The sequence below is a fragment of the Sinocyclocheilus grahami genome, unplaced genomic scaffold (assembly GCF_001515645.1).
Source record: "Sinocyclocheilus grahami isolate Dianchi unplaced genomic scaffold, SAMN03320097.WGS_v1.1 scaffold33.1, whole genome shotgun sequence".
NCBI classification, from domain to species: Eukaryota; Metazoa; Chordata; class Actinopteri; order Cypriniformes; family Cyprinidae; genus Sinocyclocheilus; species Sinocyclocheilus grahami.
In genome coordinates, this window is record NW_015505212.1 from 1,150,691 (window position 1) to 1,166,740 (window position 16,050).

The 16,050-nt window shown below is 35.5% G+C and overlaps 2 protein-coding genes across 4 annotated transcripts; one reads left to right on the forward strand and one right to left on the reverse strand.

Moving 5' to 3' along the window:
- Positions 1-110: 110 nt before the first annotated feature.
- Positions 111-7,813, forward strand: LOC107579501 (glial fibrillary acidic protein-like). Of its 2 annotated transcripts, none has more exons than XM_016265335.1 (11): positions 111-398; positions 1,520-1,688; positions 1,767-1,916; positions 2,022-2,141; positions 2,224-2,319; positions 2,728-2,862; positions 2,943-3,053; positions 3,138-3,248; positions 3,763-3,887; positions 7,165-7,428; positions 7,550-7,813. In XM_016265335.1, the coding sequence occupies exons 1-11, from the start codon at positions 199-201 to the stop codon at positions 7,635-7,637; spliced, it is 1,569 nt and encodes a 522-aa protein (XP_016120821.1). In that variant the 5' UTR covers positions 111-198; the 3' UTR covers positions 7,638-7,813. The 2 variants fall into 2 exon arrangements, with proteins under 2 accessions (XP_016120821.1, XP_016120828.1); XM_016265342.1 differs by having other exon boundaries at positions 7,555-7,622.
- Positions 7,814-8,578: 765 nt separating this feature from the next.
- LOC107579473 (phosphoacetylglucosamine mutase-like) lies at positions 8,579-14,988 on the reverse strand. Of its 2 annotated transcripts, none has more exons than XM_016265314.1 (13): positions 14,945-14,988; positions 14,139-14,347; positions 13,851-14,035; positions 12,764-12,831; positions 12,459-12,592; positions 12,183-12,378; positions 11,031-11,188; positions 10,870-10,953; positions 10,677-10,775; positions 9,583-9,702; positions 9,357-9,479; positions 9,102-9,275; positions 8,579-9,017 (listed from the first exon to the last, which is right to left on the reverse strand). In XM_016265314.1, exons 2-13 carry the CDS (start codon positions 14,343-14,345, stop codon positions 8,928-8,930), a joined length of 1,638 nt encoding a protein of 545 aa, XP_016120800.1. In that variant the 5' UTR covers positions 14,346-14,347; positions 14,945-14,988; the 3' UTR covers positions 8,579-8,927. The 2 variants fall into 2 exon arrangements, with proteins under 2 accessions (XP_016120800.1, XP_016120794.1); XM_016265308.1 differs by lacking the exon at positions 14,945-14,988 and adding an exon at positions 14,448-14,478.
- Between the last annotated feature and the right edge of the window lie 1,062 nt (positions 14,989-16,050).

Sequence of the window (16,050 nt, forward strand, 5' to 3'; positions counted from 1 at the left end):
TCACTCTCAGGCTTGCCGTCTCCATTAGGAAAGCTCACTCGTCTATTTTTACCGTGGTAAAGCTCTTCGCGGTGGCCCGTCAGATAGTTGAGCGGAGGGTCGACATTCCTCGCCCGGACAGCAGCTATAAAGCTCCATCATCAATGAGTGCGGACACAACGCATCTTTGGAGACGCGCGAGGAACCACCAGCTTCACCATGAGTCAAAGCCCAGAAAGGATGTCTTCGTACCGCCGTCACTTCGAGGGTGTCCTGACCTCCTCTTCCACGCTTCAGGTCCGGGTCTCCAGCCCCTCTCCCACCCGTGGAGCCGCGCGCCACCGCTCCGCCAGTTACACCCGCAGCGGCACCATGGGACGCGGGGCGCTCTCCGGGTCCCGCAAATCACGCATGACCAGGTATGCCATTATCATAGCATCGCTTATTTTAGTTCAGCTGTAACATTTCTTATTTTTGTTTACTTTAGGACCAAGTAGGCTACTAAAATAACAAAAACTAAAAACTATGCAGACATTAAAAAAAGTAATAAAAACAACAAATTGTAAATATAATATCAAAATATACAAAATGCAATCATATAATATAATATTAGTGCTGTCAAGCGATTAATCGCATACAAAATAAAAATTTTTGTTTGCGTAATATATGTGAGTGTTCGGTGTAGCTATATTTATTATGTATATATAAAGACATACATACAGTATATTATATTTTGAAAATATTTACATGTATTTACATGTCTATTTTTATATTCATAAAATCTATATTATGAATAAATAAATGTAATATATAAACATAACATATTTTTCCTGAAATATATACATGAATGTGTGTGTACTTATATATACATAATAAATAAACACAGCACACATACATATATCATGCAAACAAAAACTTTTATTTTGGATGCGATTAATCGCGATTAATCGTTTGACAGCACTAAATATAATATAATATAATATAATATTACCGTTAAAACATTTTCATTATTTTAAATAACATAAACAATAATTTTAATAAAATAAAATAAAATAGATATTTCAGCTAGTTGCCGGGGTAACAATTCTCATTTCTGTTTAGTTACAGTTGAAGTACTAAAACAACAAAAACCAAATAAACTAACACTAAAAACTAAAAGTTAGTTTAAATGGTTAAACTAACTATATAGACTTCTTTCTTTTTTTAAAGGTAAGAAAAATTACAAAAACACAACAAATTTACTAAAACTTTGACTAAACACACAAGACAGAAAATGTAAAAAATAAAATCTAATTCAAAATATTAATAAAAATATTATAGTATATCAATGATACTAAAAGATCACTGGCTGTAATAGGCTATAATATAACAATAACATATAATATAATATCATTAATAATAATAATTGTATTCCATTATTACTATATTTGAGCATTTAATTGGTCGAATAGCTTGTATTTTGTATTATTATTAAAAAATATATTTTTTAAAATTGACAATAGTAAACATTGTAAATGTATTGGTTTGTGTCCTTCTTCAGCAGTGTGAGTATGGGAACGCTGTGTCTGGGCATGGGTTTGGGGGTTGCTGGGGGCGCAGTGGACCTGGACACTGCAGCCGCTGAGAACCAGGCTTTCCTCAGCACACGCACCAGTGAGAGAAAGGAGATGGTCGTCCTCAATGACCGTCTGGCTGTATATATCGAGAAGGTAAGGCACTTCTCCATCTTCTCCTTTTGCTTTCCCACTTTGAAGACCAGCCTGTGAGTTTGAGTGTGGTTGTTCCAGGTACGCTCTCTGGAGCAGAGCAACAAGCTGCTGGAGGCAGAAATTGAGGGCATCAAGAGCCACCATGTGAAGCCGTCCGGTCTGCGACTGCTCTATGAGGACCAGCTGAGGGAGCTGAGGAGGATTGCTGACCAAATGAAAGTCCAGCGGGTGAGGGATGACCACAGGCCAATAATGACTTACTTACACATTTAGACCATAACTCACTCATTTCTAGCAAGTATGTGCTTTCGAAGCTTACCTGTGCTTTCGTAGGACCTGGCGGTAGCAGCAAAGGATGCCATGGCAGGTCAGCTGGAAATGCTGAAGGTGAAATACGAGGAGGCTGTGGAGGCCAGGAAAAAGGCAGAGCTTGAAATTGAAACCTTCAGACCGGTAAGGTCCAACTTAATACACAAAGTGTAACATCACTTGGTTTTACATAATGACTGGGGTTCAAACTCTCTCTGTCTACTAGGATGTGGACGCAGCCACATCCGCCCGAATTGCCTTGGAAAAACGATTGGAAAACCTGGAAGTGGAGCTTGAGTTCCTGCAGAGGATTCACAAAAAGGTGCAGGCCATTTAAATATAAAATTATCTAATATTATCTAATTATATACTGTATATATCATCATATTATTATGAATAATATAATATTATAAATATCATCTGTATCCACTGTAAAAAATTCTACAAGTCATGGCAACATATGTTTTTCCATTACTTTAACTTATCAAAATAATTTAACCACTTTCAACTTCATTTTTTAAGTTGTACAAGGTTCATTGATAATTCAGTGTGCGGACTGTAAAATTTAGTTGTTAAATGTGCTAGAAATATAATCAATGTTAAAAAAAGATATTGTCAAAGAATATTCTCAAATAGCTATGTGATTTTATTGTTAATCACTGGGTATTTCATTGCATTAATATGGTAAATAATTGAATTCATATTCTGACAACTGTGTTCTGTATGTCAGGAAATCGAGGAGCTGATGGCTCAGATTTATGGATCTGTGGCTAAAGTAGATGTGGCCTTCTCTTTGCCCGATCTGGCATCCGCCCTCAAACAGATCCAGGCTCAATATGACAGTATCGCTGCCCAAAACCTGCAGGTATTATAAACCTCAATATCCCTTAGACTGAACTGTTTTGCTCACAAATGCTCATGTTTTTCCCGACCGGTGTTCACTAGGAGATGGACGCTTGGTATAAAGCAAAGTTTCAAGATCTAAACAAAGCTACATCACGGCATGTGGACACAGCAAGGAGCATCAGAGAGGAAATCACAGCTTACAAGAGAGAGGTGTGGGAAATCCTGTCCTGTGCCTCGTTTAATAAAAGCACCAAACTGTACCGCCTTATACATTTAATGCATATGTGTTTTTAGATTCAGAATAAACAGAGAGAACTGGACGCCCTTAAGAACAGGAATGAAGCACTGCTGCTCCAGATCCAGGAAGCACAGGAGAGACACAAGAAAGAGGAGGAGGAGCTACAGGTAAAGCCACGCCCCCTTCAATGTAAAGAGAACATGTCACAATGGCTACATCCAAAATCACATATTAAGTAGGTACTTAATTAAGTAGTAATTACTTGACGGCTGTTAAAAAATACATTCTATATAATATAAATGTAATCTGCACCTACCAGCATAGTTTCGTTGTTACACTTGTATTCACAAATCCTCTCCTGTGGACTCATGGGATAGTAAAGTGTCCATCATATGTGCACTTCAGAATTTAGATGGACGTAGTAGCTTGCTACCCTTTGCCTACTGTTTTATAAATACTGTAAACACTTTTCACCTACTATAGTATAGGGAAGTATGCAATTTCGAATGCAGCCAGTCATTTTCTAGGGCAGAATATCATTGAGACCCAGGGTGGGAACTTTTTTGTATTGGGCCATCAAGCAACTTCCCAGAAAGCAACCTCATAGCAACATGTTACAACCATTCACGAGCGAGCGACACTCGATTTGATTTGAAGATGTCACTCAATCATGCGTCATAGATCCGTATCGAGACACTAAAGGAGGAACTGAAGTCTATTAAAGGGAAGATTGGGCTGCTGCTGAGAGAATATCAGGATCTGCTCAACATTAAGATGTCGCTGGAGATTGAAATCACCACATACAGGTACTGCAGTGCTGCCATCACACCACATCACCTTGAACGAGTAATACATTGTATCTCGCAATTTTGAATTTCTTTGAGATGTAAACGGGTCAAAGACGTTAAGAGGTCCACATCAAAAGAAATTGACAAAAGTGATTATATGTCCATAGAAAGCACATTAAATGTAAGTAAAGTGTCTACTTTTAAGGTTTCAAATAAGTTTTTGGAGAACAAAATGTTACAATTTGGTTGAAATAATGTTATATTGTCATTCAGTGTAACACAATATTTATGTAAAAATTCAAACAACATGCTTATTCTGACTTGTACATATTAAAATATATAAAAGAATAATGGAGCATATTACATTTTATTGTGTTTTAAATGAGTAAAAATGATTACTTACAAATGGGCAAAACCTAGGATAGTGGCAACATTTTAAAAACGTAAAATTATAACTAATTCGTATTTGGGGTGAAAGTAATTGGTCTTTTAATATGTCATAAATTGATTTTTGGTGTAAATATGCCTGACAAGAATGTTACACTGAATTACATTTTATAAATCAGGGGAAAATGTATGATATTTATTTTTTGCTCGGAAAAACAAAAACAAAATTGCAATTAAATTAAACAGAAAACTTTTTTGTGGACACAGCAAGGAGCATCAGAGAGGAAATCACAGCTTACAAGAGAGAGGTGTGGGAAATCCTGTCCTGTGCCTCGTTTAATAAAAGCACCAAACTGTACCGCCTTATACATTTAATGCATATGTGTTTTTAGATTCAGAATAAACAGAGAGAACTGGACGCCCTTAAGAACAGGAATGAAGCACTGCTGCTCCAGATCCAGGAAGCACAGGAGAGACACAAGAAAGAGGAGGAGGAGCTACAGGTAAAGCCACGCCCCCTTCAATGTAAAGAGAACATGTCACAATGGCTACATCCAAAATCACATATTAAGTAGGTACTTAATTAAGTAGTAATTACTTGACGGCTGTTAAAAAATACATTCTATATAATATAAATGTAATCTGCACCTACCAGCATAGTTTCGTTGTTACACTTGTATTCACAAATCCTCTCCTGTGGACTCATGGGATAGTAAAGTGTCCATCATATGTGCACTTCAGAATTTAGATGGACGTAGTAGCTTGCTACCCTTTGCCTACTGTTTTATAAATACTGTAAACACTTTTCACCTACTATAGTATAGGGAAGTATGCAATTTCGAATGCAGCCAGTCATTTTCTAGGGCAGAATATCATTGAGACCCAGGGTGGGAACTTTTTTGTATTGGGCCATCAAGCAACTTCCCAGAAAGCAACCTCATAGCAACATGTTACAACCATTCACGAGCGAGCGACACTCGATTTGATTTGAAGATGTCACTCAATCATGCGTCATAGATCCGTATCGAGACACTAAAGGAGGAACTGAAGTCTATTAAAGGGAAGATTGGGCTGCTGCTGAGAGAATATCAGGATCTGCTCAACATTAAGATGTCGCTGGAGATTGAAATCACCACATACAGGTACTGCAGTGCTGCCATCACACCACATCACCTTGAACGAGTAATACATTGTATCTCGCAATTTTGAATTTCTTTGAGATGTAAACGGGTCAAAGACGTTAAGAGGTCCACATCAAAAGAAATTGACAAAAGTGATTATATGTCCATAGAAAGCACATTAAATGTAAGTAAAGTGTCTACTTTTAAGGTTTCAAATAAGTTTTTGGAGAACAAAATGTTACAATTTGGTTGAAATAATGTTATATTGTCATTCAGTGTAACACAATATTTATGTAAAAATTCAAACAACATGCTTATTCTGACTTGTACATATTAAAATATATAAAAGAATAATGGAGCATATTACATTTTATTGTGTTTTAAATGAGTAAAAATGATTACTTACAAATGGGCAAAACCTAGGATAGTGGCAACATTTTAAAAACGTAAAATTATAACTAATTCGTATTTGGGGTGAAAGTAATTGGTCTTTTAATATGTCATAAATTGATTTTTGGTGTAAATATGCCTGACAAGAATGTTACACTGAATTACATTTTATAAATCAGGGGAAACGAATGACATTTTAGTGTGTAAATCAGGGGAAAATGTGTGATATTTATTTTTTGCTCGGAAAAACAAAAACAAAATTGCAATTAAATTAAACAGAAAACTTTTTGAATTTTTTGAGGAACAACAACAACAATTTATAGCAGTATTGCACTTATTGTTTTATGCTTAAACCCCTTTTCGTCTTTGACCCAAACACAGAATTGCGAGAAATAATCTCAGAATTCCAAGATATAAACTCTCAATTCTAAGAAAAAAAGTCAGAATTGTGACTTTTATCTTGCAATTCTCAGTTTACATCTCGCAATTCTGTTTTTTTTCCACCATGGAATAAAAAAATAAAAAAGATAATTGCAACTTTTTATCTTACAATTCTGACTTTTCGCACTGAATTGCGAGTTTATATCTTGCAGTTCTGACATTTTGATCTCACAATTCTGTTTTTTTCCAACATGGAAAGGAACAACAACAACAATTTATAGCAGTATTACACTTATTGTTTTTATGCTTAAACCCCTTTTCGTCTTTGACCCAAACACAGAATTGCGAGAAATAATCTCAGAATTCCAAGATATAAACTCTCAATTCTATGAAAAAAAGTCAGAATTGTGACTTTTATCTTGCAATTCTCAGTTTACATCTCGCAATTCTGTTTTTTTTCCACCATGGAATAAAAAAATAAAAAAGATAATTGCAACTTTTTATCTTACAATTCTGACTTTTCGCACTGAATTGCGAGTTTATATCTTGCAGTTCTGACATTTTGATCTCACAATTCTGTTTTTTTCCAACATGGAATCAAAAAATAAAAAAGATAACTGGGACTTTTTATCTCATAATTCTGACTTTTCTTCTCAGAACTGCAAGTTAATATCTCGTAATTCTGACTTTTTATTCCCTCAGAAGTCTGAGTTTACATCTCACAATTCTTATTTTTTTTGCCATTAAATAAAAAAGGTAATTACAACAATTTACCTCACAATTCTGACTTTTTTTTTTAATCTCACTGACAAGTTTATATCTCACAATTCTCAAAATTCTGAAAAAAAAGAAAAAAGTTTGAATTGTGAAATAAGTCACAATTCCCTTTTTTATTCTGTGGCAGAAATGGGATTCCATAATATGGTGATTAAAAATGGTGTACCATATACACATAGTTTAAAATTCTTGGCAACTACCCATATCTAACCCATTTTGATTTGCCTGTGGTTTTGCAGGAAGCTGATAGAAGGAGAAGACAGTCGCTTGTCCAGTATGGTGAGCGGTCTGTCTCTCATGAGCCTGAGTGCAGGAATGGTCAGCAGCGTTTCTGGGGCGGCAGCAGCACGCAGTCATGCGATCAGTGGAGCGGTGAGCTCAGCCGCTTCAGAGAAGATGCTCTCCAGCAGCACAATAGTCGACCATAACCATCACGAGTCTGTGGAGGAGTTCACTCACGAGCAGGCTGTGGAGATGACGGAGAGGAAGACCATCCTCATTAGGTACAAGTACACTGTTCTACCACAATCTTACAAAACAACTTCATACTTTTTTCAAGTTATTATATTATAAAATGCACTTGGATGTTTCTTGATGCCAATTCCCATCTCTCTTTGGTTGCAGAACAGTTAAGACAGATGAGGACATGTTTCAAAGGGACACACAAGAACGCACCATCACTATCTCTGGCGCCGCAGATGAGAACGATTGAATTAGTCATGAGATTGCATTCCAAACCTCCATCTCAAAGTTTATTCATTTAGAGTTGTTGTTGCTCAGATCTCACATTCCGTTATCAAAACCGGTGATGAACCAAATGTCACAAAAAGTCTCTCATCCTTTGCTACCTACTTTGTGCTTCGACTAAACTGCTGTAACTGCGTTGAACTATGTGTCATCTGATTCTTCAAAACAAATAAAGTTTGATTGCATAGCAGCAGTGCCTGAAGTTGTTTTAATGGAGTTTTTCTGTGTCTGAAGTGCATATATGGCACACTCAGAGAAGCAATGCTTTTATAGAGCTAGAAAATTAGAGATTTGTTTTATTACAGGAAGAAAGAAGAAAACACCAGAATGATGGGATAAAATATTTATTCGATTTTCTAAGAACCCAGGTAGCATATTTATAGCAACAACAAAAAAACGGGTATAAAATCCCATAATGCTACATACAATCCAGTATGCTTTACATTAGGTTTAATTCACCTCTATTTTATTTAATAAGGCTTTTATTAGAGAGCTGCGCAATTTTGATTGCACATTCACTGCTATTCAAAAGTTTGGGGTTATTCGTTTTGGGTTTTTTAGAGAAATTAATACATTTACTCAGTAAGGATGCATTAAATTGATCAAATGTTACAGAAATACTTTTTACATGCTGTTAATTTTAACTTTCTATTCATAAAAACCTGGAAAAGAAATATTAATCAGCACAACTGTTTTCAGCATTGATAATAATCAGAAATGTTTCTTGAGCAGCAAACCAGCATATTAGAATGATTTCTGAAGGATCATGTGACACTAAGACTGGAGTAATGATGCTGAAAATACAGCTTTACCATCACAGGAATAAATTACATTTTAAAATAGATTAATTTAATTATACTAATATTTCACAATATTACAGTTTCTACTGTATTTTTACTGTAGCCTTGCTGAGCAGAAGAGACTTCTTTCAAAAACACTGCAATATCTTACCAACCCTAAACTACTGAATATTTTCTTCTATTATCAAAATGGTAGGTAAAATAAAATAATAAACAAATTCTATGATGAAATGAGTGTAAACATAAGTTCACATAGATCATGGTTTAACATTCCCTCATAATCATACACTTCCATTTATAAAGATTGTTGGTCCTTCATACAGTACAAAGAGTAAACTATTAACATTTGTCATCTCCCAAAACATTTGTTTGCGCCACAAAAACTAGTTTACTGTACATTTACAGTATTTATACATTTCACTGGATGGACTCTGACTGTCTGCATGAATGTTTAATTAGTGTAGAGGTTTTGGCTCGTCTCCGATTCCTCCGGCAAGACGATACACAGCCAGGCTGACCTCATGAGCCAGACTATCAGCACTTTCCTGCACATAAACACAGAAAAATTGCAATTACAATCAAATACATTGCAATAATTAAGAGAAAATTATCATAATGACCATGTGCACCTGTGTGTCAGCCTCAGCATAGACCCTGACTACATCTTCAGTTCCAGACGGTCTAACGAAGGACCGAGCGCTTTTGTATTTCTTGACAAGCGAGTCGATGGTGTCCTGCAGCCCCTCTGGACTCACGGCCCTCCTCTCTGCGTCTGTCGTATCTATGACACGCCGGTCTGACACCTGCAGAGTGCAACAGTTAAATCTACACAGTTACACTCATAAACCTCCCAAACACACACACACACACACAAGCACACACACCGTGACTTTAAGTTGGCGGTTGGGTAGGTCTGTGTAAATAGCATCCCAGTCTTGCGCAGACATCCCTCTGATAGCCAACACTGCTTCAATCACTAGCATATCTGAGATCGCGTCTCCCACCGTCTGCAGAAGAGAGAAAGGGAGTTAAGCATCGAAAAAGACACTTAAAATAGTTTTAGTAAAGCGTCGGGTGATCCAGTTTAATGGTGTTTGAGTTTGTCTATACCTGGTTGATCAGATTGATCGTGCTCTCCAGGAGTTTCACCGCTCGTTTTCTCTCATCGTTTGAGTTCGGGTCTTTCACCAGATCCTGAATCTGTTTCTGTGCTGCTTTGCTGAATAAAACCTGCAGCATACCAGCAAAAAATCACTGGTTAAAACTAACAAAGCTCAAAAATCACAGATCTTAAATTTTAACATGATGGAAATGCTAAATTGTGCGGTTTCAAATGAATACAAGTTTAAAAGTATTTAACCTTTATTAAAATGAGAAACAGTTTGCACCGTCATGGAAAACTGAAGTACAGTTAAAACATTTTAATAACAACAGCATGACATCATATCATAGTCCTAATATTCTCTGCAGGGTCAAAATAATTCACAATTCAAAATGTAAATTGTGAAATATAAACTGTAAAATTCACAATTAAATATGTGACTCTGGACCACTTAAGGTCTTAAGTGTAAATTTTTCCAAATTGAGATTTATACATCATTTGAAAGTTGAATAAATAAGCTTTCCATTGATGTATGGTTTGTTAGGATAGGACAATATTTGGACGAGATACAACTATTTGAAAATCTGGAATCTGAGGATGCAAATGCAAAAAAATCGAAATATTGAGGAAAATTGCCTTTAAAGTTGTCCAAATGAAGTTCTTAGCAATGCATATTACGAATCAAAAATAAAGTTTTGATATATTTACGATAGGAAATTTACAAAATATCTTCATGGAACATGATCTTTACTTAATATGCTAATGATTTTTGGCATAAAAGAACATTTTGACCCATACAATGTATTTTTGGCTATTGCTACAAATATACCCCAGCGACCTAAGACTGGTTTTGTGCTCCAGGGTCACATATGTAAAATTGTAAAATAATTTAAAATGTAACATTTTTAAATGTAAATTCGAAATGTAAAAAGTTAAATCCAAAATAGAACATTTGAAATATAAATGTAAAATGTAAAGTTCTAAATTCAAAACAGCCATTTTTGAATTTTCAAATCAAAACCTCTCAACCAACTTGTGTACTTTTAGTCAACGACCCAGGATTCTGCCTTCGTAAAATGGCATTATTTTGCAGTGAACTCACAGTTCCATGTCCATTTGCCTCAAAATACACTCCAATATCATATTCCTGCGCTGCATGATGAAGGTGCTTAACACCTGTTTTCGTACAGCATACCGTGACCTGTGGAGAAGTCAAAGGTTACATCTCATAAACAGCGAGTTTAAGCATGAATTGGAACATACTATAGTAACAGGAGATATTTTTAGAGCATCACCTTCATGACATCCTCCAAATAGCGAGTTGAGCTGCCATTAGCATATGCTGTCTGAACAACAGCAATCTGTAAGTTCAACCCTGCCTGAACACACACACACAGACGAAATTAATGTGCAAGTTCATATTTGGATGTGGTCATTTCATTTGAGCGTGTAGAACCTGTGTGAGCAGCTCTTTGAGGTACGTGCTGATGAGAGTAGCGATCTTGTCTCCGTCCAGCAGATGGAAGCAGCCTTTAGAGTCGGTGTAATAGTAAACAATGCGATCGGCATCACCATCGAATGAGCAGCAGCGCTCACCGACTCCCATATTCATACCTGGAGTGAAAAAGCGAGGGTTTTCTCCGATAATTCGGTATGAAAGAATGATATGCACTACCGGTCAAAAGTTTGGAATAATTATTATTAAGTCTGATATGCTCACCAAGGCTGCATGTATTTAATCAAAATGCATAAAACACAGAAATATTGTTAAATATTATGAGAATTTAAAATAACAGTTTTCTGTTTTAATATATTTAAAAGTCTAATTTATTCCTGTGATCAAAGCAGAATTTTCAGCATTATTACTCCAGTCTTCAGTGTCACATGATCCTTCAGAAATCATTATAATATGCTGATTTGCTGCTCAAGAAACAATTTTTATATATTTTTTCCTGCTTAAGGTTTTGTGGAAACTGTGGTACACTACCATTCAAAACTCTGGCATAGGTTGCTGTAATTCAGCAATGTAGCATTTAATTGGTCAAAAGTGACAGTAAATATATTTATAATTTTGCAACAATGTACATTTCAAATAAATGCTGTAACACATATTTACATATATTAAGAAGCAAAAACTTTTTCAACACTGATAATAAGAACTATTATTAATAATTGAGCACCAAAAACAACTGATAATAACTAATCAGCATATCTGAAGGATCGATGAGATTGACGGCTGGAGTAATGATGCTGAAAAATGATATTTAAGAAATAATATTTATCATTTTTATGAAATAATATATTTATATTTAAAAAAAGATATTAAAACTTTTTTTAACTGAAATAATATTTCAAAATGTAACAGTTTCGACTGTATTCAGCATCAAATAAATGAAGCCTTGGTGAGCATAACGTTCAAAAACATTAAAAATCATAATTATTCTGCACTTTTGACCTGTAGTGTAGTGTTTCTCTCATTATATCATAAAAGAAACTCTTAGTTACTACAAACACAAATATTACGCCATCTTCTACTCATATGAAAGGATTTTTTCCCTGCTGGGATGCAGTTTTCTCATGAGACGTCCCTCAAGGAGTTCAGACAGACCTTGAGGCGCGTTCTGCTGCACTTTGACGTAATCTGCTCCACACATGTGGTTGAGTTTCCCACTACTGCCGTCATTCGAAAGCACCACCTGCATTTCAGAGCGAAGAAACGGCTCCATTTCTCTCATCTTCAATGCGCCGATGCCGTTGGCTCCATCCACCAGAAGCCTCTTCTGATCGTCGGTGCGGTTTAAGGCCTTTGGAATACAAGCAGGGAAGCAATTAATGCTAGAAAAATAATAAGCATCATTAATGTTTTTTTTTTGGTCGCTCTTACATTCTGAGTGAGCTGAAGGAAAGCCTGTGAGAGTTTTTGGTAGTAGCCCTCAATAGTGGGACTGCCGTAGCAGCCGTGCGTGTTGCAACAGCACACCATATAATGCAGCTGGGGAGTGGTGACCAGACCATAGTCTTAAAGAGAAACACACACCCATCAATCAACAGAGCAATTCATCAACCTTTGTACTGTCATATCTGTGGGCAAACCAACTGTACTTATACTCTGAAATATAATGCAAATGCAAGACAACTTTAAATGAGCTTTCAAGCAAAGTAATTCAAGTCAATAAATTAAGAGCACACCATGAGTTTTGCCGCCCAAACTGGAAACGCCATCCAATACAGCCTGAGAGAGACTAGCACTGCTTGGTCTGAAGAAAATAAACAACGAGAAATAAAACACTACACTTAGCCTAAATAATGTATTTTATACATTACACATTCAACTTATTTACTATAGATGAGTGCAATAGGGAATGTAAATCAAGCCTACTATTATGAATCATCCAACATATTATTTATCAAATGCTTTAAAATTTGGTGGCTGTTGTGTTTTTTGTTCTTTTTTTCTTGTTGTGGAATAAAATTATATTTTTCTTGTTTATAAAGCAATTGTATGCACCTCATAAACCATCTACATGCTTTGTAATAAAGAGATGGATAATAAAAAATTAAGTAAAAAAAAAAAAAAGGGTGATCTGGTTGATCTCAAAACTGCACAGATAATGTATGAAGCACATAGTAAACTGCTTTTCACATGCATTCACAGCTGTTTAAAATAGTTTGAAAAACTAATTGCAAGGACAAATATAAAATATTGTTGTATATCTAAAGTGGTGAAACTGTGACAATAAATTTTAAAATATGTAGCTCACTTTGCAATTTTTAAAACTTTTTTTACATAAGATGATAAACGGATATAAAACTCAAAAACAGTATATATGATAGTTGAAACAATTGTATTCATGTATGAAACGTGTAACTTTTAGTTACATCTAAAAGTTTTCTTAATTGTTTTTTGTATAACTTTCTGTATAATTTTGTATAAATCTAGTAGTGAAAATGACACTTATTAGAATTATAATGAAAAGGGTATGCATAATAAACTAAGGCTTCAGCTTGCACCTTTTTCAGTTAATATGTAAAACTATGTAAATATACTTTTTGGTGTATGAAATGAATCCTGATTATGATAACAGTAAGTATGATTATTTTCGGCTACACTATCACTTTTTCTGACTGTGAAACCTCTGTTGGCCGTTTTCTGACTTGATCTACTGGCTTGGCCACTATGAAGTCTACAGGTTTGGTAGCTTCTCTCTGTATGTACTTAAGCTTTCAATTTTGACATTTGTTAACCTTCCCACTGTGTAAACAGAAGCCAGGCTACCTGGTGTCTTTGCCGACGTAGACGCTTGCAGGCTCGCTCATGTTAATGTCCTCTTTCTCGATGATGTCCTTCAGTTCTTTGAGAAGAGAGTCCTGCTCGGCGTTGGCGAGCTGTGTGGCGTATCCCTCCCACAACGCTGTCACCATCTCCCCCATGGGGTCAATTAGCTTCACCCCATTGTCCTCCTGAAAATAATGGAAACATCGCAGGAGCGTCCTTTGAAAGTGAAAAAAGCACCACTATTCTATTGTTATGACCGTAAATGTGGATTCTCTGAGCGTTTCTCACCTCTGGGTTATGAGAGGCGGTCACCATGACTCCAATGGTGGATTTCGTTTTTTTGGACCTCAAAGTTGCCAACAGCCCCATGCGGAACATGATGTGATCCAGATGTTTGGCATGAGTGCGGAATCCAGCTGTGCCATACTGCAACGTCAGGCCCTCCGGCTTCGGATGCAGCTTGGACTTTTGAGAGACTTCCTTAAACTGAGCCATCTCTGAAAACAAACACAAAAACAACTTCAATCACCCAGCTCGGTGCATTTATTAAATCATATTCTTTACAACTTTCATAACAGGATCACCCACAACGATTACCATAAAAACACTGCATTGTTTCATGTATAAGCATTGCTGAACCTGAACTATAAACATGATAAGTGTTAAAAACCCAAAGCAGTTTGTGGTGCACATATACACCAGATGAAAAATCAAAGCAATGATCATTCAATTCATAAATCAATCAATTCCTAAATAAACTGCAGTGAATAATTTGCCTGTCCCAAATCATTTATCCAAGCTTGATTTGGAAAACAATTAAGCATCTGAACAATAAAACATGCAAACTAACAGACAGTAACTACATATACTAAAAGATGTAAATATAATCATAACATTTAAAGAGTTGCTAAAATGAAAATATTTTTAAAATAATAACTTCATTCAATCTGAATTGAATGAATGAATCTGCTAATCGCACAACCGCACACATTATCCGGACTTGCGAACGAAAGCAGAACATATGCAAACTATTTATTATATATCTGCCATTAAGTAATTTTAATATGAAGACAGCTGATGAAGTTTATACTCACTCTGCTCGTTCTGCAACTGAAGCGCGTGAGCTGCACTTCCTACTTCCCTGATTACGTGGCTGCAGTGACGCAGCTCGCCACGCCCTCTCTGCTGACGTACGCGTGAACTTGACGCATATTTTAATCATTCATATTTTCATATTATGATTGTTTATTTGTTTTTGTACTTGCTGCGAGTTGTATATGTTTGTACAAATCTTTGTATAATTTTCGCATAATAAAAAAAAATAATAATAAAAATAATCATTCATATTTCGTTTGACCCACGGAGTCTTGCAGTGTGTGCCAACTCAGAATTGTCATTGCTATTCCTAAAATATTATATATAACATCTATAAAATCTATAAAAATATATTATTATATTAAATATAATTTTTAAATATATAAAAATATATACAATTATTTAGCAAGGATATTATTTCTTAATATATATTTCATGAAAAATAATCATAACGTTGTAAAGTCTCTTTATTAATTTTAATAAATTTAGTTGAAGACTCTTTATTTCAACAAACTCATTTACATCAGATTTTAATTAATTAACTAATTAATTAAAAGTTTTTAACGTCAAGAACATTTTCTCTAACTTGTAGTGATGACTAAACCACTCTAAAAAATGCTGGGTTGTTTCGACCCAACTTTGGGTCAAATATGGACTGACCCAACTTTTGGTTTCAAAATGTAATGTAAAAATGTAACCCATATGGGCGCGGCCATTTGTAAATTATATGGGTCTGGCTTCCGGTCTCATCTGCGTCCACTCCGTCCAGCAATATTTAGCTGAGCAAAACAGTTCGTTTTGCTGCTTGATATTGAAAGTTGGTGTGTCTTACCATATTATTTCAATGTATTATCATAATTATGAACACACTGGTTTGTAGTGCAAACAGTTTTACCGTTTACTGCACGTTGTTATTCTCCTCGTTATTTCCCTATAGCGGCTAATGAACCGGAAGTCTCACCCATAGGCTTACTTCCGCATTGAAGAAAAAGGTGGATACAATACAATACAATTGTATTTATATAGCACAGTTTAAAAACAACCGGAATTGACCAAAGTGCTTTACAACACTATACCAACAATAGGCAAATTGCAAAATTACACA